The 26,030-nt window shown below is 37.1% G+C and overlaps 2 protein-coding genes across 2 annotated transcripts; both read left to right on the forward strand.

Moving 5' to 3' along the window:
• Positions 1–744: 744 nt before the first annotated feature.
• LOC311303314 (uncharacterized protein) lies at positions 745–3,906 on the forward strand (the record flags this gene model as incomplete). The annotated part of the gene is made up of 4 exons (XM_084429741.1): positions 745–1,069; positions 1,199–1,260; positions 1,342–1,450; positions 3,534–3,906. 3 exons carry the CDS (start codon positions 745–747, stop codon positions 1,444–1,446), a joined length of 492 nt encoding a protein of 163 aa, XP_084285867.1. The 3' UTR covers positions 1,447–1,450; positions 3,534–3,906.
• Positions 3,907–9,264: 5,358 nt separating this feature from the next.
• msx2a (muscle segment homeobox 2a) lies at positions 9,265–12,696 on the forward strand. The gene is made up of 2 exons (XM_084431214.1): positions 9,265–9,649; positions 10,596–12,696. Exons 1-2 carry the CDS (start codon positions 9,361–9,363, stop codon positions 11,048–11,050), a joined length of 744 nt encoding a protein of 247 aa, XP_084287340.1. The 5' UTR covers positions 9,265–9,360; the 3' UTR covers positions 11,051–12,696.
• Positions 12,697–26,030: the final 13,334 nt, after the last annotated feature.

The raw sequence follows: 26,030 nt of genomic DNA on the forward strand, positions 1-26,030 counted from the left end.
TGAGATGAAATGCCTAAACAAGCCTTTTATTTAATCGTAATTGTAATACCGAGAGGAGCTGCTGGTGTAAAATCCATATCAAATATATATATACATCTCAGACAAAATCTAACTTTAGGGGTCAATGAGAAATAATGTAACTGATATGTTTGAGTCTAATGTTATCTTACGTAGTTATATAGTCTATTACTTTTTACTAAGGCAGGCTGTATGTAAAGTAATTTAACAATGCTGGGACAGTTCATCTGAAGCATTTATTGTGTATCTCAAGGGCAACAGTGACGAGTGTAATGGAAATCTAAAATGAAAAGAACATTTTGTCATTATTTATAAGGCCTAATATTTTAAATCGATTTGATCATGCACTAGTTGTTCCTCACCCAAAGCTATGGCTTTTAATGGGTCTATTATAGCACAGAACACAAAATAAGCTATTTTAATTTCATTGTATTGGGGAGAAAATTTCCCCAAATTACAAAGTAATACGGGTTTGTAACACGAAACACGATGTGATTATTGTTATTATTATTATTATTATTAATGAACTTATTATTGCGTAACTGTTACTTTAAGGGCATATCGGGTGCTTTGCACTGCGCTTGTGATTGAACCTCCATTTCAAACTTGAAGTGACCGTTGATGAAGCTCGACCTCTTCTGGCGTTAATAAATTTGAACAGTATAAGTTTCACATTACATTAATTTTTTTAATTTTAGTTCGTAAAGTGTGGTTTCGTCGTGGGCAATGGCAACTTACTGTAAATTACTCTACACACCGAGCTTCAGCTCTCAATCGCCACAAATTTTCAAGAAACCAGGATTTACCGAGGAAAATAGCAAACACCATAAACTGAGTAGGAGTTTGAACAGGTTGACTCAAGAGGCTACTCCCTCACCCTTGCTCCACATCAAAAGTCCAGAAATAACACCATGTCTCTCAAGAAAGATGAAAACAAACCATCTTTTGAGGTTTTACTCGAATATGAGGACCTATCAGAAATCTACAGTTAATCTGAGGGCACCTGAAGGCGGGAAATCACAGCGCGCCAAACGTGACGCTCGTGGAGGAGGTGCGTGTGGACCACAGCCAAAACGCACAGGTTTTCATATCACTCTGTTGTGTACAGCAGAATTAATGCAGTTGCATGTTTTCTCTGTGCTGTGTGTGTGTGTGTGTGTGTGTGTGTGTGTGTGAAAAGGGCCCTCATCTGATACTTTTGGATTCCCCCCAAGAGATCCTCAAGCAGCAGCAAAGGATATGGTGGGTTTGGTATAGTGTCTGAATTTTATGGCATTTTATTTTATTTTCTGACAATGTGGTGGTGTTGTTTTTCCATGTCAGTCCCAAACAAAACAGGATGTGTTGAGCACAATCAAGAAAATGTTGGAGGAGAACAGGGTCATCAGAGAGCGGTTACTCACCTTGAGGCAGCTGAGCCGAAACTAATGAGGTTTGCCCATTGTCTGCATTTAAAGGTATAGTTCAAAACTTGAAAGTGCTGTGTCACTATAGCAACGGACGTCCCAGTTCAAAGGCTCCTTCAAATGCATCCTTAGTTTCCCGTGAAATGAAGGATGCAACAGATGGATCCTTCGCAGCCTTGCCTACCCCAGAATTCATTGCGTGTCAGTGAGGACACTATTTTTTTAAGAGAAATTTCCGGATTACACTTTTAAACATTAATATTGGGTTTCAACTCAAATACCGAATGATACAAATGTAAAGATAAAAAAACTTTAAAGCTGTTTAAATGTTGACATATCTTACTAAGATACGATTATATATATTTTATACTCTTTTTGTTGATAAAACTTACTAAGATATGATTATATATTTATACTCTTTTATACAGAAATGGACCATGCGTGTGAAGGCAACGAAGGTCGTATCAAGCGCTGTTAAATGGGACGGTCTAGCTTACTGAGGACTGTTCTTGTCGCCTAGCAACTTTGACTGTAATGAGTGACATTAACGTTTTCGAAAGTTATATTAAACAGTCTGAAAACAAAACAGGGTTCACAAACTGTCTAAATATGTTCACCTTGGTCCATTTCTGTAATAAAGTGTATAAACTACACTAAAAACAATTGCTGCCTTACATTTTTAAGTACAATCAACTTGGATGTTTAAGTAATTTCAACTTAAATTACATTAAACTCATTTTGATGAGTTAAAGCAATGCATATGTTGTCATAAATTATTGATCATGTAATTTTTTACAGTGTATATAATTGCATCTTAGTAAGATATGTCAGCATTTTAACCACTTTAAAGTTTTTTACATTTGTATCAGATATTTGAGTAAGCTGAAACCCACTTATAATTTAACAGCACTTGATACGACCTTCGTTGCCTTCACACGCATGGTCCATTTCTGTATAAAAGAGTACATATATAATTATATCTTAGTATAATTAACTATATATAATTATATCTTAGTAAGATTTGTCAACAAAAAGAGTATAAAATATATATATATAATCGTATCTTAGTAAGATATGTCAACATTTTAACAGCTTTAAAGTTTTTTTATCTTTACATTTGTATCATTCGATATTTGAGTTGAAACCCAATATTTATGTTTAAAAATGTAATTCGGCAATTTCTCCCAAAAAAATCCTGTCGTCACTGCATGGCGCACAATGAATTCTGGGGTAGGCAAGGCCGCGAAGGATCCATCTGTTGTATCCTTTATTGCATGGGAAACGAAGGACGCATTTGGAAGCCACATTTGAAGGATCCGTCGAATTGGGACAGCCTTCGTCGCATCCGGCCTTTGAATGCGGCCTTCGAAGGATGCAGCCTCTGAATTGGGACACTGCTTTAGTCTGCACTGTGACTGCACTAGGCTATATAAGCTTTCTTTAGTGTTAGGAAAAACTGAAATTATGTATGAGAAAGAGCTGTGTGAAGAACTTTGAGGAGAATTAATAATGACAGAATTTTTACTTAAAGCAACACTAATGAACTTTTCCTCTTCGCTCGCCCTACAGGTTGGAAGCGGAATTGTCCATTACCGCTGTCGTAAATAATTTCGCCGCCCGCAGCCTACCGTCGCACGCACGCTCGCTGTTTATCCAGCACCGGCTTTGGAATGAACGATGTCCACAGACAAGGTAGAGTATGTTGCATGATTTCATGAAAGCATGATGTATTGCGACATCAGAAACGAAGAAAAACTAAATAATGACTATTGTAACGCTTGACGTAAAGCAAGTCAAATTTGTAGTTTTATTATGTCTCATTCGAACTACAGAAACGTGACCCGGTTTGGCAAACTTGCATAGCGCGGTTATAGCAGATATAGGGCTGCAAAGCGAATCCGGAAGTGCCTTTCACCCTGTTACGACTTGATGAACAACTTAAACCATTTTGGAAACATTATTTTAAGGTAAAAAAATGTTAGTGTTGCTTTAAGGTAAACTGTTCTTAATGCCATTTGAAGGAGCCTGTTGGTTTCTAAAATCCTTTGTATATACAAAATGAGTGTCGAGTATGATTTACAGCTGATTTTCATCTGGTTTTAATTTCAGGTGGTACCACATGCAGTGAATTTTAAAGAGGAAAAGAATGCTGTTCACATGGCAAAGTCATTTGTTAGCGAGACTAGAGGGCAATAGGATGAGCTTTTATTTGTGCACCTTTTCATATGATTGTTCATGAATAGTTATATTGCCTAATAAGTTATAAGAGTTGCCTAATATATGCCTATTAAGTCATATACAAGAGTTTAAAATCTAAATTATCAGAACTAATATATTGAAGAAGAGGAAATGAGTATGACCTACATATGACCACTAGATGGTGATATTTCCAAAATTAAGAGCAACTACATAAACTGCAGTGAGGCTCCCACCTCCATGCTTTGCATTTTAATTATATTTACTATAATTATATATTTTATATATATATATATTTATTAAGAGAATAGCCTTCCGATGTTTTTTTTTGTTTTTTGTGTGTTCATTCATGCCAGTAATGTACATATTGGTTTGTAAATTAACCTTAAATGAGTTTGTTCATCTCTAAAACACCGTTTCACTTCCCACTTTTTTTTGCCCTGCTGTATTGTGAATGTTTGTTAAGCCTTATAGTGACAGCATTATTGCACGTCAAGTCATTTGTTGACCAAAAAAAAAAAAAAAAAACGCTCGTAATGTTTTTTTTTTTTACAGATTCTGGGGGTTAAACCCAGCAACAAAAGTTACTGTAGATTTATAATTTAATGAAAACAATCATCAGTAAATGTTTAACCCACAATAAAATTGCATTACATTTCCAGTGTAGAAAGAGCTCAACATCTTGCTTATGCAGGTTGTGGGTTTGTGGCAGAAGTCATCAGAGAAGCTATTGTCGAGAACATGAACATAGATATTTAAATTGAGATATATTAATCATGTTGTCAAGTCAAGTCTGTATAATGGGGCAATAAACCCAAGGCTTGATTACAGACAATGATGCTTATAGTTTAGGCCCCTCTCCTGGGCGCCTGTGATGATTATGTGTTTTCCTTGAGCATCAGCTAAATGACAGTGGGTAGATCTCTAAGATTAAATGCAGGTTAAATGCAACTACTGTAAATGTTTGTTGTAGATTAGGATAAATTATAGAACTCGGGAAAGAAAAGGAATAGTTCAGGGATGTTTAGATCTCTCACAATAACCAGCATTTCACAGTAGATTATATGTCCTTTACAATGTGTTTGGTTCTTGAAATTTCACTTCTCACGATGAATCAGCAATCAATTTAATAAATATGAATCGAACTGCCATAAAGTGTTAAACAAGGGTTTAAGAAAGAAAGAAAGCCCAGAACAATGAGCTGCGTGCCATTGGGGCCTTGAACATTTGATATGGATTCCAACACTGAATTAAGCTGTAATTATTTTCACCACAAGTTCATTTAGGTTCATGTGTTGAAACATGCTAAGCAAGTGGAGCCACACCTTCTCTTTAGCACTGTTTATGAGTCCTTAGCCACAAGCAGGGCTCGCTTAATGTCATTTTTGTAATGATGTGCGGATAAGCAGGGAAAACACAAATTATCTCTCACAGGATGGGATAGCGATATCGGACCACACTGCGTCAATGTACACAATTTCCAATTACAACTGTTTTATTCAGTTTATGTGTACGTCTACTTTTGCAATAAATCACGTGAATGATGTTTTGCTCGGGCAGCAGATTAGTATCTTCTGTGATCAGCCCTGCTTTAGGCTCCTTTTGAATTTAGCTTCAAAGGGCTTATTGAACTTCAAAACAATACAGTTTTTCATTTTCATCATCATAAATCTTTTGGTCTTTTCTTTTTTTTTTCACTTCAGATTTAATATATTGTGCTTAATGACACATTATGTTATAAATGAGCTCCAGCAGACAGATCAAATCTCTTTACTTCTCTGTCTTTGCCCTCAACTTTTGCGCAGGCTTGATGTGGTTGGATGCACACAAAGCATGCACACAGACAATGACTCGCTTTTACACTGCCACACACACCTAATGCTGCTGGTTACATTTGCACATCCTTTGCCTCTTATTTCCTTTTAACGACAGCATCCATAATTAATGAAATGTCACCCTGTGAATAGCTGGAATTAGTAGGCTCTTTGTTTGAGGCACATAGGAGGAGATATTGTGAAAGCATGCTGCTCGGACAGCGTTATTACCACCAATAACAATTGACTGGTGCAGAGCATACCTGTAAATGCATTGCACTGAGAAACGCGGGACATGTAGTTCCTGGAATGTGTCTGTGCTTTGGTGAGGCCAAGCCCAACATGACCAAATTCCTGATTGTGAATGATCTACAACTGACTACGGCTGAATGTCGTTAATCTCATTAACCAGTGCTTTATGGCTTTTAATTCACTATGTGACAGAGAGCACTAAAATGTCCTCTGCCTCTTGAATTATAAAACACGCTGTAAAAAAAGTCCTTGGTCGAAGCAACCACAGCGTGCAGTTGCTTGTGCGACAGCTGAGAAAAGTTTCTATTAAGAATTCCTCAAAATCTGATAGTCAGAAGAAAATGATTCTTGGTGAAATGATCAAAATCACATCTTACTTTCCCCAGAAATGGGTTTGTCATCTTAACTTCTAGCACACAGGTATAATTGCATATTGCCTTGAGGAAATAGAACGGTGTCAGGAAGAAGCCTTCAAGCGCTTTACACTGATGAGGGCGTAATAAGAACCTGGATCCAGATATAGCCAAGTGGGACACAGACTGCCTGTCCAGCTGTGCCTGAAACATTAGGCTCGCTGTGTATGCGTCTATTGGTATAGTGAGCTCGCACTTAACAGCAGTTCACTAACACAGTGTAGTGACTTCCTTCCTGACTGGCACTGCGTATTTCACCGTATGGGGTCTAGTGGAAAGAGCTATCAAACGAACGCTAGCCGCGTGCAAATGTGCCGAACGTCATTCTTGTGAAGAGCCTCATCTGGTGGTTTTTTCTATAATCTGAAAAATGGGGTCAACTTTGATATTGTGCTGCGTTTATGAACTGAATGTTCCCGTAGTGCAGCTCACCCCTAAAAGTGGGGTCCGTCTGCCACATCAAATATTCCGTCTCCTGGGACATGAATTGTGCATAATGGTCTGCTTACATTTCAGTGTAGCTTAATGAGGAGAAATGAATGCATAAAGGCACTGACTGAGCAGCGAAATTGTTATGAGGTCCAAATTGAAATCTTTTAATTTTGTATATTTACATCATTTCACATTGAATGAGGCAGTTTTAACTCTTGGCTTCCGCTCTCTTTTTATTTTTTTATTTTTTTTTTGACAGAAATGGTCATTTGCGGAGAGTAAATAAATGCAAGTAACTATTATGCGCAAATTATGCTCCCAAGCAATTTTATTTGAGCAGTCTGGTACAAAATTATCCTTAAATGGTTTGATCAGTACAAATAACAGGATTCCTTTTGTGTTCATTTATAAAAATGTATGTATTGCATAAAGCGTCAAGCAGTATATTCAGAACTTACCTTTAACCTTTATCGGTATGAAATTACAGTATTTTCTCAATCCAGCTGAACCGCGTAGTGCTTAAAATGATGCAGATCGCTTTGCGTCCAGTGTCAGTTGTTGAATTACGAGCCAAAGCAAGCAACAAAACTGATGGATAAAGTGATTATATCATCATGTGCATTCTCTAACATGGATTTGTTACAATCGTTTGCTCACTGACCCTCAAAAGCAATCTGGGCCAAACAATTAAAAAAGTAATTTCACTGTTGTAAATAAGCGAGCAGTGCCAGTACTACGCATTTAAACTTGTGTTGTGTTTAACATTTATTTGGCATTGCAGTTTTGTCTTAGTTTGTGTCATGACTTGCTCTTTAGTTCACGTCATGTTTATATACAAAAGTAATGAAGACCAAACTGTGCGAGCATCGCTTTCAAATGAAAACAACATGTAGCAATGCCAGTTTATGTCAAATCTTTTTGACTGCATGTAATTAGGTCTATAATCAAATCATAATCACCCAATATCTGAACAGTTGTTCCAATCCACCTGGTGTGCGTTCCCATGTAGCAATTCTGTAACAGTCAGTCATTTTGGCTCATGCTTTAACAATCTGCCTTGTCTAGAGCGCCACAGGCCACAGCAGCCAAATCCTTGTCAAGGATTATCTGTTCAATTCCCTCCAGTGTTGACCCTGTACATATTACATATTATGTGACAGTATTGGCAGGAGTAAACTTCCTGACATTTTCTTTTTTTTTTTCCACTAATGAGCACAATATGCTGTTCCTGCTAGTCTAAAGACTTTTTTCCTTCCACTTAATTCTCTCGTTTAACATTCTAAGTGACTTTAAAGACACCACAAAAGAAACACAAATTAGCCTGATTTTTAACCCCAGGAGCGCACCCTAATCACTGCTATTACAGAGGGGAATATGTAAAGGTGAATGCTAAAATGATTCCCAAAGCATTTAAGTATAGAACGCAAGTGATGCAAACACAGTGATTCATAAAGCTTAATGAAGCCATAAACCAAGGCCTTTGCCACAGAATTAAACCTGTCACGATTACAGAGTATGACTCTTCTGGAGAGCTGTAATAATGGTGCAGGAGCCCAGACTTGGTGGAGACACTTAAGTGTTAGTTTTGACAGGACTGACTTGTACTTCTGCATTCTCTCGGAATCAAATAATTACCACAGCGCAATGCAACTTCTGCAGTGGGAGAGAAAAAAAGAAAAGGAGTTGCATGTGAAGTTTGTTTTGATTTGATTCGATTGTGCAAAGATCCTAACATTAAATGCGTGTTTTTAAAACCTTTTCCATCATTCTTACTTCTGTTTGATTTCCAGTGCATTCCACAGCGATGTGAACTCTGACAAAGCAGAGCAAAGTTCATAGCCTTTAAATTGACAGACTCATGCTATATGAGTGGGCGCCATACACCTTGAGAGGGTAGCAATTTTCCCGTATTACGGTTAAATCCTGGTAAAAAAGAACCGGATTCCAGGAGCCTAATTACAAGGTGTTAATAGCAACAACAATATAATTACTGTAATTTACATGCTAGCTTGAAACAGTTGGTCCCCTCCAAACGTGTGTCACAAATGTTATCAGTTATCAGGTTTTGCTGTTGCTGTATTTAGGTTTTAATAAATTGTTGTTGTTGTTTTTAAATGAAATATTAAAACCATTCAAACTTGAGTCAGTCCTAATTCTTGAAAGATATATTGTTTTAAAACAGTTCTCGCAAACTTGCAATTGCACCGTCACAATTTACCTGAATACAGCTGTAGATATTAAAATTAAAAATACAAATAAATAATCTCTGTATCTTCACCCATATTCCTTCAAAAACCATAGACATTGATAATTTGTTTAAAACATTTACAGTGTAGGTAGAATAGATTTATTTACACATTTTACCAAAAAAAGTGTCCAAATTATGCTGACTTCATCTGTGACGAGCTTGATTTATCCTACAAATTATTGATGGGAGAGTAATTTGAAGCAAAACGTAAAGTCTAATTTTAGCTTATATATTCCCCCACTATAAACACCACATTATGGTCTAAATATAACCTCTTTATCCGAGTATCATTTAACGGCTAAGGATCTCTCTCTTGATGAGGCAATCACGCTTCATCTCCCTACAAACACTCATTCTGTGTCTCAGGATGTCCACAGCGTCTGAAGTAGGCGGCTCTCAGGGGTTCAGACGCAGCCTCTGACTGAACGATGATTGGTTCAAACTTAGGATAGTCTTGTAACTTTTGTCAAGTTATTGTTAGTCATGTAAAAGTTAAGCAACGAAGAGCGAGCTCACAGGTTTATGGTTCTTTCTCAAATTTCCATGTGGAATATAGATATAGCCTAGTTATTTTACGCGGAATGATTTCAGCTAATTATAAAGGTAAAGTGTCCTCCGATGAAGATGAGGATGACCACGGTTCACGGTCATCTCCGCCGGAGCGTTCGGTTCGCACGCAAAGCCTCCCGTTCAGCGTCGAAGCCCTCATGTCGAAGAAGGGAAGGAGTGAATCAACCTCACAGGATCTGATTCAGATGCCATGCATAATAAATCAAGATGATCGATCTGTGATATATTCCTCCAAACGTTGTGAATCTGTCAAGGAGGACTCTTCCTGGATCAATAAACCCAGACTATCAACATCACCACGTAAGTCATCATGTATTACTATTTTATGTTATTGGCACTAAGTAATAACATTATAATGTCTGAATGACATTGGGGTGTACAACGTGGCATCTTGTAAAATATAATTAAGCCTTTCTCAGAACTAACTTTTCTGAGCCATTTTTTAATCAACTGGTGTGTGTGTGTGTGTGTGTGTGTGTGTGTTTGATTTTTAGTGAGTGATTCTAGCAATTAACCCCATGTCTTCATTGTAAATTGTTTTGTTTTATAATTTAAATAATACAAAAAAAAAAACCCAGATATTAGGAAATACATAAGGAATATACAGTGCCCTGCAAAAGAATGCATTTTAAAATGGATCAATACACTGTAAAATACAACAGTTGGTCAATTAGTTTATAACTTTAGTTAATATCTTCACTTAATTGTAAAAATCTAGCAATCTGTACTATTCACCTACTATGCCTTGTTTACTCAGAAAACTGTACTAACTAAGCATTGTCAGTACACTATACTATTCCTATTTCACTTAACTTAGTTTTTAAGGTAATCGGATTGCATTCTTTTTTCACTGTAAAAAATAAGTACAATCAACTTGGATGTTTAAGTCATTTAAACTTAAATTACTGCCTTTAAAAAACGAGTTGAATCTTATATAACGTATAAAAGCAGTTGACAATTGCTTAACTAATTTTGATGAGTTAAAGCTATGTAAAAACATATGTTGTCATAACTTATTGATCATATAAGTTTTTACAGTGAGTAAGTCTAACTAATTAGATTTTACAGTGTTACATGATAAAAAAAAAAAAAAACTATTTACAAGCATAAATGATTGTGTACAGCCGATTTGATCTGGAACACAATGTATTTTATGAGTTTGCCAGCTGTTAAAGCAAATTAGTCATCTGCCTGAGCTGTTTATTTCCAAGTCTTTTACAAGCTGATTTATGAACTTATTTTACAGGACCACCGAGTCCCTCAGCATGCACTCTCAGAAAGCACAAGACGAACCGTAAACCCCGAACCCCTTTCACCACTACGCAGCTCTTGGCCCTCGAGCGGAAGTTCCGACAGAAGCAATACCTGTCCATCGCAGAACGCGCTGAATTTTCCAGCTCTCTCAGCCTGACCGAGACACAGGTGAAGATCTGGTTCCAGAACCGAAGAGCGAAGGCTAAGCGACTGCAGGAGGCAGAGCTGGAGAGGCTCAAAATGACCAGCAAACCCATCTTGCATCCTGGCCTTACTCTACCGTTCCCTCTCTGTACGCAAGCCCAGACTGCAGCTCTATTGTGTGGACAGTCCTTTCCTTTCAGCAGACACATGCTGCCCTTCGCACCTGTAGGAATATACTCCACACCGGTGGGTTACACTATGTGTCCTCTGTCCAAAGACGGCTACTCTGTGGAGCCAGTCTAGAGGATCTTATACAAACTATTGCATCAATATTATTCGTGGAAACACTGCTGGACTGATATTTGACACATCAACATGGGTTGCCATTAGGTTTTATAAATGCACCGGATTACTTTTTATGTTCGTTTCTATTTTACATTTTTAGACATTAATCTACTTTGGAAACCACAAAGAACAAATGAAACGTAGACTTGCAGGTTTGAGTTTTCTGATTTTTAAAGTGTCAAAATGCCGTCCTTGTAACTTTCCAGCCAGGGCATTTTAGGATGTTATCTTACCCAATGTTTTGCATTAAAATATAGTGAGTCACACTAAAGAAAAAGTCAAATATATTAATGATCTTACCGCATAGCCTTAGAATAAAGTATTTTTGTTGAATGAATCCCAATTCAAATGTTTATGAGAAGCAAATGTGACATATTTTACACTTGATTTACAGAATGAGCTGATTTAGAGTTACACCGATAGGCCTGTGTATTTTTTTCATTTCCCATGCAATTGGAAATTTTAGAGGAAAAACTACTAAGATTAAACTTTTTTTTTTTTTGCTCAGATTTCTGAGGTGTTTTAGGAGATCAGCTCACGCTTCCAGTCGCATGATTGCTAATGCTTTTTAAATTGAGCTGCTGAAAAGAGGCTTTTTTTAAGCGTCTGTGCTCATAATCAGTGGAAATGCTGGTTGACCTCTGGATCTCTCTTCATGCTGGTGGTCCCAGGAAAGTTAATTAAACGGTGTCATTAAATGACGCACTAAAACACTGGGTTAGCCGCGTAAGTATTGAAGTTCGTAAATCTCTCTGTGTGCTGCGACCAAGGAATGTGTCGACCTGATGCATTTCTAAGAAATTCAATGTCGCATGTAATTTATGATGGATTAATTGGCTTTGTTCTATCGCTGACTTTCCATGAAATAATCTATAATCTTCTACTGGTGTAATTACATATATGTGGGGTATCTACACGGTTAAAATAGCCCGATATAATAGCCCCCTTCAGTCACAGTCCCTGAGCCGGAGTGATTGAACACAACTGCTTATTTTCCGTAGACACCAACCGTGTCTTAGCATGTCCCTTGGTAGGTCTTCATCGCTTGGTCTACCCTTTTAAAAATACCCTATCGTAATTTGACTTTGAGCCTTAACTGATTGTGAATGCCGAGCTCTACATCAACCAGACCCTTTATTAATTGTCCTTACCCTCCAAGTTTAACTCCACCAGTGTGAAATGGTGTATGAGAGCTTAAAAACATTACATGATTGGTTGGCTTCACCTTGTTTTGCTCGCTTAACTGTGGCATTGTTTGGCACCAACAAAGTGTTTCCCATTACTGTACACCCATGTCACAATTAGCAGTCATTTCACAGTCCATTTCCACCTCTTTGTTTTTAAAACATTAGTTTGATAACAGATCTTTCTGTGGCACAAAACTGACTTTTGATCCGAAATCTTGGTTGAAACTCAAAAGATCCTCATGCCAAGTTGTTCTGACTGTTCAGTCCATTGAAGGCTTTGATCCACAGTGACCACAAGCATGGAGGTCCAAAAAAGGAGCTTTTATTGTATTTATTCATGTAGCACTTCAAGTTATTAAATGAGCTTGAGAGAAAAAAGAAACCATTTACTAAATAAAATTGCCTCTCACTGACCCTAAAAACTCTCATAATTGTATACTATAATTTAACTGAAACACATTCATTCATTACAATAGATAAAACAAAGCCAGTAATATGCACATTGCAACAATATCTGCATTTCCATATGCTCTATAAGCTTATAAAAGTCACAACTTAAAATTGATATAAAGTAAAACCATATTGTATCCAACACTAACTTCTCATCAATGAGTGAATGCACTAAAGTTTGGAAGGTTTTTTTTTTTTTTTTTTTTACCATGCTATTACTTCATTTACCCTATTTTTATTAATTAAAAAAGCTGAGAAATTATTTGGGAAACACTTTCTTTTAAAGTGACGTAGTTACACTTTACTACTTACCATTGTAATAACAGTTAATTATGCAGAATTACAAGTAACTAACCTAACCCTAACGCTATTGTAAGTACATGTAGCTAATTAATATTACTCAGTTCTTATGTAAGCAGTGTAACTACTGTACATCACCTTAAAATAAAGTGTAACCATTCTTTGAATTGTTTTAATATTTCAGGAACTGCAGCAAAAAGGGTGATGCAATAAAAGAGAAATGTTATTTAAATATATCATTAGATGAAATTCATATGAACATTTAATATGAGAATTACCACAATGAACTCCCTTGACTTTAATTCATTCATTTGAAACTTATAACTTTATGGCGTGTAGCCTAATACGCACGCACTTCACACCCCTAATCCAAGGCGCAAAAACATTTGTGGCGTATAAATGGCACGATAAATAACATTCGTGGTAGACAAATCTAACAAATGGATGCATAATTAAACAGCAGCATAATTTCATGCATAAAGCCACAGTTCACTTTCGGCTCAAAACGGACCCAAACGCAAAAAGTGTAACAATTTAGTTTAAATGGTTCGCTATATCTCTTAGGCTACATTTTTTGTCAAAAAAAGTCTGGAAGAATAAATAAGAAATGATGTATATTTTGACAGTCTTAACACATTTACAAAATGTCATCTTTTAAGTAAAAATAATGAATCTTAATAAAAATGATGTAGGGGCCTACCTCTTCCGGGTCAAAATGGACCCGAATGCAATAGGGGGGTTAAAAGAGTCGGAGGCCTTTTGCGTCGTACAAAGACTGCCGTGCTAATGACAGAAGCAAATATTCTGTGACTAAATATAGGCTAGGCAACTGATAAAGGACCATTTTTGATCTTCGAGTCCAACATTTTTTTTTGGTTAATGCAGTGGCTTCAAAACATTATTGGCTTCCTAGATGCTGCTATTCACAGATGTATTTTATTTATCTAAGTGATTTGGTCCTGCTGACCTGGTACCAATGTATATGGCTTATCCAGTAGTGCCTGTGTCTGTGTTTTAACTGTCCACTAGATGTAGCAATTTCTCTGAGAAAATAAAGTCAAGACAGTCCATTGAGATGCACATTCAATAATATATATATATATATATATATTTAAGTTTACAAAAAATATTTTATATTACGATGTATCTATATTTTCTAGTCTAGTCTTGTTTATATTTATTGTAACACCACTTTTATCACTGCATAGTACATTTTAGTGAAACAAAAGCCCTTCTGTCTGAGTGCACATATGATTTTTATGTTTCACAACAGAAATAATGGTAGAAAAAAAAATGACTATAAGGACATACCACAAACTTCTGATAGACCCTGGGTGTATATTACGTTACGCAAGTGCAACGTTTTTACCTGCTCAAGGTTGCATCTGTGAACAAATTTCCTGTGCCTGTCATTTTTTTATAGACATACAACTTCCATCTTCGGAGGAGCAAAAAATAATTTGTGTGCAATGTTTACACAAAATATGCGAGGTGCGTCCGAGGTGGAATAAATTGTGGTAATTGCTCAAAGGAGTGCACAATTGATTGACAAAGAGCACAATGGCTCTGATGGGGAGTAAAAGAAGCCAACCGATGCTGCTGTGCTGAGCTGCACACACCTGCCAACATGACCAGTGGCTCAGACATCTCTCTGCTCAGCAGAGCATGCAGCAAAAGCAGTCTGAAAGAAACAAACTTCTGACTTTGTGTTTTCCTCTTCACTAAGCTTTGGAGAAACATGTTTTCTCGAAACAAGAGGCTGTCGGAAAGAATGATTCAATGATGAAAAGTCTGTAAGATAAATGAAGAAACAATGAGCAACAGTGCGATGAACAGATCAATGTGCCTAGATCACACAGTTAAGATTAAATGTCAAATTAGATGGAGGAAGATATATTCACGCAATGGGAATTCATCTTTCAGCTGAAGCACAGCACAAAAAGAGTCGTATCTGAGCACGCGGTGACTCCTTTACTCTAGAGGCTGAAATGAAACACTCTTTTTATTTCAGATGGTGTCATTATGGGAGATCCCTTTATCTCGCTTCAAAGCCCTTGAGCAGGTGTGTTTTATGAAACAATCGCTTTATTCAGCCTCTTAACAGCAGGGGAATGAGGCTGTCTAAAAGCTATCCTCCAGGAAGATCTCTGTAGTTATGCAGGTGTCGTCGATGCTTACCTTTATTTGAATTGTGAGCTAATTAAAACACAAATTACATCATTAAATAATACTAATACAAATTCAAGATGCTAAAGTGTTCATTTTATATCCTATACTCAGTGTAATGATCTAGACAACTGTTCAAAAGTCTGGGGTCAATATATATATATATATATATATATATATATATATATATGTATATGTATATATATATATTGGCCACACATTAGATTAGGGTTCAAAGACTTCTGCCTCAATAAACTCATAATTACTGCTTATTAGTTAGTAAGGTAGTTGTTAATAGGTTTTGGGTAGGATTATGGGATGTAGAATCTGGTCATGCAGAATAAGGCATTAATATTTGATTTATAAGTACTAATAAACAGACAATGTCCTAATGTGCATGCTATTAGTAATAATAATTAGTTAATAAACTAGTTAATAGTGAGAATTGGACCCTAAACTGAAAAAAATAAAAATAAATTAAACTTATATTTAGCAAGGATGCATTGATTAAAAAAAAGATTGAAGAAATTAAAATAAATGTTATTTAATGAAACATTCAGATTTTTTTTTATTGTGTTTTTTTTTCATCATATGTATGTATGTGAGAGAGAGAGAGAGAGAGAGAGAGAGAGAGAGAGAGAGAGGACTCGCCCTGATCGGTTAGATTACCTGAACATTCTCCTCCCAAACTTTGTTAAATAAACTTCTTATATTAAAATGATTTCTGAAGGATCATGTGACAGACACTAAAGACTGGAGTAACAATGCTGAAAATTCAGCTTTGCATCAGAGGAATAAATTACATTTAAAAATATATTCAAATAGAAAACATTCATTTGGGGAGTCACCTGATGCTCTCGTTCTAAGTGGCACGGTTTCGCCTAGCTCTTTTACTCGTTTACGTGGGGGTGTACTCGTTTTCGCCGAGCTCCCGCAACCATCGCGCATATTTTCTCACTTTTTTTTTAACGGCGTACTAGACTCATCCATAGACCAGTCTCCTCCAAGAGGTACCAAACCAAGGCAAAGTCTTAGACTTTTAGAATTTTGCAAGGATCTGGAACTGTTTGATGTTTGGAAATCAGTTCATATGAGGGGGGGGGGGGGGGGGGAGATTTTTTTCTCCCAGCCTCACCAAACGTTTTCGCATATAGATCTATTCTTGTCATCGCAAGGGATATTGGACAGAACAATGGATTGCTCCATTGGAATTTGGTCTTTATCTGACCACTCTCGTGGCCGTTTTCCTTTCATTTTCATCATCCAACCCGTAAACATGTCATGGTCAGGTCCCGCGGCTTCTCAACAAGTAACTAGAAGGGGCCGCACGACAGAAGAAGGCCAACCGCCTGCTAATCAGGGAACAAAGATAGTGGTTCCTCAGCTGAACAGTCCAGTCTGGTACAGGCTGTAACTGATCATTTAATCGCCGTCCTGGGCGAGAAATTCGCTCGTTTCGAGTTAACGTTGGACACAATTACAACCCAATTAGAGGATAACACGAAGCGTGTCACAGAGGTCGTGTTTCCCAGACCGAGGACAAAGTGGCGGAACTTCACAACAAGATAGCGGCGTTAAACTCCGTCTTTCGGTGTAATGTGGCTGCTTTTTTTTTCAAGCTTGGTTGAGGGGGGGGGGGGGGGGATGTGTACTTTTTCATGCAAGGTTTGTAATATTTTTTGATAATGGGGCAGGGATGTTTTGTTTTTGTTTGGTGTGCTGTTTTGTTCATTATTATGACCATTCTTCGTGCTGTTTTAACACCCCAGAGCTCTTTCATACCTGGATTTTGGTGTTATCAAGACTATTTCAATGTTATGGTAAAATGTGTCTATGAGTGATCTTAAATCAATGTGAAAGGCATTAACCATGTTGTCAAAAGGCAATTTCTCTTTTTTTCAGAAGGAGAAATGTCAGATTGCCTTGCTTCAAGAAACCCATCTCTCTCACATGAAGCTGTGTAGAAACTGGGTTGGCCAGGTTTTTTTCTCCTCTTATAAGTCCAATAGCAGGGGAGTTGCAATTCTTCTTCATAAAAATCTCTCCTTTAAATGAGAAAAATCGATTACAGATAATGAAGGTCGCTATGTACTTCTTTCGGGGTTTTTTTATATGGGGAACATGTGCTGATCGGCTTCATTTACACCCCCACGGCATGTAAGCCTCAATTTTTTTCCCAAATTACTTGCTGACATCTCTTCATTCTCATGCTCTCTCATACTCTTGGGAGGGGATTTTAACGGCGTACTAGACCCATCCATAGACCAGTCTCCTCCAAGAGTCTTATAGACTTTTAGAATTTTGCAAGGATCTGGAAATGTTTGATGTTTGGAAGTCAGTTCATATGAGGGGGGGGGGATTATATTTTTTCTCCCAGCCTCACCAAACGTTTTCGCATTTAGATCTATTCTTGTCATCGCAAGGGATATTGGACAGAACAATGGATTGCTCCATTGGAATTTGGACTTTATCTGACCACTTTCCCATTACAATAATAGTTCATCCCCCATATAGAGATCCAGTAGACAGTGGCGACTGAATCCTTCATTACTGAGCTGTTCTAAATTTATGCAATATCTTAAACAGCAGTGGGAATATTTTATTTACATCAATAAATCTCCTGAAGTTAGCTCATCCATCTTATGGGAGTCAGCCAAAGCCTACCTGAGAGGTGTAATTATATCTTATACCTCAGCTAAAAAGAAAGAAGCTATGAGAAATATAAGAAAATTCAGACTTTGGAGATAGATTTCAAAGTGTCACCCTCCAAAGTGTCACCCTTAATGCAGCCCGTTCTGCTTTAGATTTGTTATTAACTAAGAAGGCAGAATCATCTATTTTCTTTGCCAAACAAAGACTTTATGAATCTGGGAATAAACCAGACCGTCTTCTTTGCGCGGCAGAGACTAAGGTCATTTCATCTTTAAAGGATAACTCTGGGGCTAATACATTTGAAAACAAATACATTCGTCAAATTATGAAATTATTCATCAGAATGCCACTCCGTTAGGGCAAAGGATGAGCCATTTTCTTAATAACATTAAGCTCCCCTCTCTCACACTGGAGGAGCAAGTGGACCTATATAAGCCAACTACAGAAGAGGAAGTTCTTAACACTATAAACTCTCTGAGGGGAGGGAAGGCCCCTGGGCCAGATGGCTTTTGCCCAGAATTCTATTAAAAAATGGGAAAAGAAATAGTAGGATCACTTACTGAAATGTCTGCAGATTCACTGAAAAATGGTCAGCTTCCACCCACTTTAAATTTGGCAAATATTTCACAAATTCTTAAAAAGGATAAACCACCCGATGTATGTAGCTCTTATAGACCTATTCGTTTAATTGGGAGTTGATGCTAAGATACTCTCTAAATTGCTGGCCAGAAGACTCGAGATGGTTCTCCCCAACCTTACAAACCCTGATCACACTGGCTTTATTCAGAAGCGCTTTCCTATTACAAATATAAGGAAGCTCCTGAATGTAATACAATATACAAACCAACAGCATTGTGAGGTTATCTCTGTATGTCTGGATATGCCTTTAGCTTAGCTATGCCTAATATATTATATTATATGATATTATATTATATTATAATTGGGCTTGCCATGCCAGAGTCATTTGGGAGTGTTATAGGTCTTACTGTGATCTGTGTCCTAGTGTGGATTCCTGGGCTTGTTTCCCATTCTCTATTTGGAGACTGTTTGCTTGCCCCTACAAGCATGTTGATATAGTGAGGAGAAATCCGATACTTTACAATTCGATTAAAGTTTGGCGACAGATCTCAAGGTTCTTTGGGAGAGGAGAAATTATGTTTATGCTGAGTCCAATTTACTTGAATCAGGACTTTACCCCCGGGCTTAGGTTCGCCTATCTTTAAAGCATGGCACATGAAGGGGATTTGTGTACTGGGGGACTTGTTCCAGGATGGCTCCCTAATGTCCTTTCAACAATTGCGACAGAAGTTTGATCTCCCAAAGCAACACCACTTTGGCTATTTACAAATTCGCCATTATGATTTTTCAAAGCAAAGATCTGTGCTGGATTCGCCAGCACTTAGCAATTTGGAGAGTTTCCTCTTCAACACAACTAATGCTGCTCATTTTTTATCTAGGTTTCATTCTTTTATATACTCTCATGCCTCTGGACTCTTGAAAACAGTGGCTCGCAAATGGGAGGAAGACATGTACAATGAATATATATAGATGATGACTAGCAGGAGGCCATTAAATGTGTGAGGTCCACTTTTACTATAAGATATTGCACAGGTTACAAGAGTTTTTGGAGTTGCGAGTATTTCTCTAGATTTTGGAGCTTCAATGCTTGCGAAATTAGCACCATTCTTCAGATAAAATTTTAAAAAAGATCCTGGTCTTTTTGTTTTGGGGCTCCCATCCAAGAGGCAGGCAATGACACTTACACTGGATGCAACAGGTTACAAACTGTTAGATAAACTACTACTTGTGGCAAGGAAATGCATCCTTATTAGATGGATTACTGACACTCCCCCCTCTGTGACTCAGAGGTATAGAGAGATCTTTGCAGTTTTGCCCCATGAGAGACTGGCTGCTGTGCTTAGGGGTAAGGCACAGAACTTTCAGAACTTATGGTCTCCGTTTATAGATCACTTGCCTTCGGATGTGAGGAAAAATAGCCATGTGTGCCAATTAGGGCTCTCTGGGGTGTGGGGTTCCTCCTTCTGGAGGTGGGCATTGCAACTTTGCAACTTACAAAGAATGGCCTGGGTTCTTTTGTGTTCTGATGTTCTTTTGTGCTCCAAATGACATGTATCAGTCTCCGCTTTAGGCTTATGTTTATGGTGATGATAGAGTTACGTATGGGAAATATTTTCATGTGCTTTTCTGTAGATTTTGATGGTTAAACTTTGTGACTAACCTAGTCACCAATATTATTATTTTTATTATTGCTACTGTAGTCCCTTTATCTATTTATTAACTATTTTGAATATGTTTATGCATGTATGTTATAATTTATACAGTGTTAAGATTTTCTGTTAAGATATGTATATTTCCATTGTACAGGCACGTTGTACATTAATCATGTTAACACTGAATAAACATGTAAAAAAAAATATATATATATATTTTTATATTTGTTTGTTTGATTGTTTAATCAGGGACTATACATATTAATAATACATGATAATATGTAAAAGGTGCCAGATTTAGCCAAATTGGCTCATTTTCCTCCGTAGTCCCTGAGCAGGTTATACGGTAACAAACAAACAAAAATTTAACATGCAAACACAAAAGGAATCTCTACAAATGGCTGCAATTTTGATTGGACAGTAAGCACATTTTCATCTTTCTAGAGAAACCACAATGACCTTTTGTATGTTTTCATTCCTTTAGTTCTGTTGGAAGTCTGGTCCAGTCATGTGTTCCTCTAAAAGTAAATGATAACTGGCCAAAGGTTCTTCTCAATCGTATATTTCAATTACCGCATACCAGCTCTTGTCAGCCTGTTGCTGACATTTTGCCTGTACATAACAACACCATCAACACATTTGACAAATCAACATATGGGGAAAAGACATATATTTAGTATACATACTAAACAACAATGGACCTAAAATCGATCCTTGTGGAACTCCAATATTCTAATCTAAATACTCTGATTTTAACTCTTGCACATTGTTTCCTATTTTATAAATAAGATTTAAACCACATAATGGCCTCAACTGAGATGTAAAAATTTGATAACCTAGAAAGCAAAATATGATTTACGGTTTCAAACGCTTTCTTAAAAGCCAAAATAATACAGCACCAACTACACCTCCTTTGTCCATCTTTGATTTGATATTTTCCAGCATAAAACAATTTGCAATTAATTTTTTTCCCCAGCAACTTTAGACATTACCGGGAGAATACTGGTCTATAATTATTGATTTCTACATAATATTTTACAATGTTACTGTTTTTACTGTAGTATTGATCAAATAAATGCAGCCTTGGTGAGCATAAGAGACTTCTTTCTATAAGATTAATTGATATCATCTTACCGACCCCAAAACTTTTGAAATGTATAGTTTAATACTTTGTGTAAGCTGCTGCCTTATAATTATTTAAGGATCAAACACAGGGCAAAACACTTCCTTTTGTTGTTGAAATGCACATATATCCAATCAAACTCATAATGCGTTCAATAGGATGAAGCTAGGACAGGATGGATGACTTTTGTGACTTCATAAACAAAACCACACAAAAAGAAAAGACAAGCCATCAAAGAGAGACATTTATAGAACCCAATAATAAGCAAATTATTCAATGTAAATGTCAGTTTTGGTATACTTCGTATCTTGCTAAACAGTTTTCTTACCATGTTGGATCATCAATCATCACTCAATGTCCGACATAAAAACTGGGTCCTGAAGCAAAACCTGTTAAGAACCGCCGCCTTTGGCTGAAGTGTGTCAGATTCGAAGCCAATCACATACAGAGAGGAACATCCTCCCATCCAACACTTTGTGGATCACAGCTCTCTCCCCATGGCTATTACTGTCTGAGAATGTTATATCTCCGTCCCTATGACTCTCCATCACAGGATGTAGAACAACACAGTTATGGTCCTCTGATGCCAATGGTGTGGACATTGTTTTGCTGAACGAGAGCTTGCACTTCAGTGACTTTGATCTCCGGGCTGGAAGTGGAGCTTTTTTTTTAATCTCCATGTGCAAGGTTAAGAGGTCTTAGCTTAGAGGTTTGGGTCCATTATAAATATTTCACTGGCAAAGCAAAAGTGCTAAAAAAAAAAGCCAGTGAGTGAACTAAAAATACAGCAGCTTTAAATAACCTCAACCTCGACCGGTGAGTTTAGTTGTACCTTAATGTACACTCAGCAATGTAACTCAGTCATCTGTAGAAATGACACAGATTGTTGCACTGATTCGACAACAACAAAACTATTTTTAGGGTGAGATGCAATGTATATAAAATGTTCCCATGATGTGTGCTGCGCATGCTTTAAGGCCAGAATAACAAAGTACAGTGTGTTTTGACCTCTCTGTGAGGGAGTGTTTGTATAGCACGTTGAATGTGATGCCTGTGGGAATGCTGTGGGAGATTTTGTACGCCACAGCATCTGCTTCAATGTGTGTATTAGGATTGGAGATGTGACATTCAATGAATACTAATTCTCTTTGACTGATGGGTTGAACTGGATTTATCAGACCAATGAATATTAAGAGAATCGTGTGACCGTTTCTGCCACTGCCTCTCGATCATTTACATAGGAACAAATCAGAGAATCACATAGATGTTTGCTTTACTCTTTCATGAACTGGGGGAGGTTCGTGCAGCTGTTTTCAGTTTTATATTTATTTATTTTTCTCCTCTGGAAGCTGTTGCTCTTGTTTTGAGTGAGTCATCAAATTCTCAGTCGGACTGTAGGGCGCATGTGAAATGCAAAGATACGGCCCCTTTTCTTGCTTTTATCAAAGGAAAAAAGGCCTGGATTGTGTTTCTAAGCATGCTTAACAAAAACTAAATGGCTGTGGGTGAAGACTAGACTTTTAAAGGACTGTTCAAATCACTTAATCTGTGTTACAGGTTCAGAGACCCGATGGATTTTAACGCAAGGTTACATAATAGCAGAAAACAGCACATCATAAGATTTAGGTTAGTGATCATTTTGGGATAAAATGTTGCTTGGCAAGATTTTTTGCACATCTGCACAAAGGAATCACTGCTCAAATGAATCAGCATGTGATGCAAATATGTCAACATGCAACTTTTTTGATAAAAACAAGTAAAAAAAATGTTTATTTTTAATTAAAAATAAAAATAATAATTATCAAAAATACAATTTTTGATTTTTAGACTTGCTTCAAGTAACCACTTTTAAAAAAGTACACTAAAAAAAAATATTTTGCCCTAAATTTAAGATTTATGCAATTGAATTGCATATAAATTTCCAGTTTTAATATAAACAAAATAATGAACGTAATGTGATGCATGTTTGTCAGTCATACACAAATTAAACAGGTAATATTTCTGTAATCGACCTAAAAACTGAATGAGTCTAATAACCAGGTTTATATATTTATCGTCATTAAATACAAATTGTTTCTCATTTTAACTAAGTGAATGTTGCTTGTTCCACAGCTAGCCATATCTGAACAATGTTCATACATTTTATCTAAATAAATCTATGCTGATTCTTAAAGGTACTTACTATGCAACTCTTTTTAAATCATCAATACAACAGCCAATACATCATCAATCCTTCTTCCAAAACAAGTTTTTGTCTTACCCTGATTCACTATGGTAAGCCTGGTTATATTTTAGACCTTGCAGGATGGTTTTTCGCTGGAAATTTGAGTACACTTCACTCACCAGTGTGTATCTCGTCATATCCATAAATAAAGAAAAGTTGCTCCAGCTTGACGTGTGTCTGGTGTGAGAATGGCAGAGGTTAGTTGTCACAACGAGTGAGAAAGGTTGACATGAAACACACTAAATCTCGAACCTCCGGGGAATCGCTCGTTTTAAAAATGGCAGAACAGAGGAGAGTCTGCTGGCAATAAGAGAACGTGAAAGAGCTTGTAATAAAACCAGAATCAACATGGGCTTGGCTTTTTGGAGATGGTGAGAACTGAGGGATTTGAAATGTTGTAAAAATGTTGTTTGTTTTTATTACTCAACAGGTGGGGAAGGTATTTTATTGATTAATAAATTGCATATGTAGCTCTCTAACAGAGTTCATTGTCAAAGGGTCATTTCATTATGGTTGTTTTAGCGCTGTGCTGGAATTTATTTTCAAGGAAGTACCGTGTCTATTAAGTAACGTTTTCAACTAGTCAGCTTGAGATCCTTTCCATCTAATCTAGTTATATCTCTTAAGCCTAGCAGTGAATGTTTTAAGAGCAGTGGAAAAACCATATTCATCCGCACAGTCACGTAGATCCGAAGCACAACCAAAACAATGTTCTTCCACAAAATGCATGCAGTTTTGTTTTTTTAACCGCGAGAGGGTCAAAAGTTACATAGTGTACCTTCAACAATTTGAATAAATGCATTTTGCATTTAAATAAAATCGAATAGCGGCAAACAGTTAACAATAAACAGTCATTATTTTATTCATTTCTTTTTGAGTGAATCGCAATATGCATCACATTAAGTTTATGCGTTTATGTAAAAACTGAAATGATAGTGGAGGCCGGTGCGGCGCGCAGGTGTCGCTCATCATTAATTGTCTCGCGCCGCTGTCTCTCGGCCCTCGGCCTCGTCCTGCTCGCCACAGTGGGAAAACTGAGGAAGACTAAAAGCCCTTGTTGTTCATTTTCTGGATTTCACTGTATATAAAATATTCAGGATGCAAAATCCCTGCACAGCTGCAGCCGAGTTTATTTGACTCTTCCTTTTCAGAGGGGGTCGGCTGGCTCCCAGGAACCCATTTGACACACGCATTTTTCAAACAGGGCCATATTTAGCCTGCTATTTGCTGATTCTATTGTGAATCTGGAATTTCTACTTCAACGTGGGCACCGGTGCAATATTATTTAAGGATGTTTTTGTTGAATGCTGAAACGTTTGTCTTCCTTTGGTGAGGCCAGACTCAAACCTCAGCTTTATTCTCTTGTACACAAAAAAGGTACAAAAGCTGTCACTGGGGCGGTACCTTTTCAAAACGTACACTTTTGTACTAAAAGGGTCCCTAAAAGAAACAAAATTGTACCTTTGAAAAGGTGACAGCTGTTGTATCTTTTTTTTCCTGAAAGCGTATGTATTGTTTAACTCTATACGCATGTGGTGTCTTTCTTGATCAGCTATATTTTTCTGTTCCTTTATAATCAATGTTTTGTTGCGTATGACTCATGCAGCTGTGGAATTCAGGTGCTCTCTGTGGTGAGTCCGACGCACAGGAAGCTTGGCAGCATCGTTGGAGAGCTGGAAACCCTTGTTGAAGGTCTAATTGTTGGCAGCAAGCAGGAATCTCATGCTTGAGTGTGCCCCGCGCCTTTGAACGGCATCCAAACCGCACCAGAGGTAACGTTGTCTTTCACAATCTGCAAATTAGCACCATTCACCACTGAGATGTTGTATTCTTCATATGTTGCCAAGGCGTTCCTGTGTTTTTTTTCTGGGGGGAATGCAAAGAAATTTTCTCCCTCACTTTCATCCACTTAAGTCCTTCAGTCTCTCATCCTCTCAGTGCGAGGCGGGAGTCTTGTTTTGTTGATAGAGGGCATCTGTCCGCCAATGGCAGTGATGTGATGAGATTAGTCAGATTGGACAGGCCGCACTTCAAAAACAGGCCTAAAGGGCAGTGCATTAGCATTGCATCCATTCAAACATGACACAGCTTCCCCAGACTCTGTCCTTCAATGGGCATTCCTATTTTTGAAAGACCAAACCATCAAGCTCTAATTTACATTACACTGTTACAAAAAAAGAAAAAGAAAAAAAAAAGATAGCTGCCTTCAATTTTTAGGTAGGTAAATAATTTAGGTCATTTCAACTTAAATTTCACTTCACATTAAACTGACTTCTGTTCTATAACATAAAAGTGGAAATTGCTTAACTTATTTTGATGAGTTAAAGCAATGTAAAAAGCATATATTGTCATAACTTATTGATAATTTTTTTTTTTTTTTTTCAGCGTAGGCCTACATCCATCATGCTTCATTCACTCTCACAACATGTTGCTGGCACAAACCATATCAAATATGCATCATAAGGCATGTTAAAATATAACTTTAACCGTTCGCGTGGATTTTATGACTTGTAAAAGTAATTTACAAGTAAAACATCTTTTCTGATTAAATTATTTAAAATGTCTAGTCTTGCTGTGACTTTTGTTTTTAGGTTTTTATGTATTT

The sequence above is a fragment of the Rutilus rutilus genome (assembly GCF_951802725.1).
Source record: "Rutilus rutilus genome assembly, chromosome: 14".
NCBI classification, from domain to species: domain Eukaryota; kingdom Metazoa; phylum Chordata; class Actinopteri; order Cypriniformes; family Leuciscidae; genus Rutilus; species Rutilus rutilus.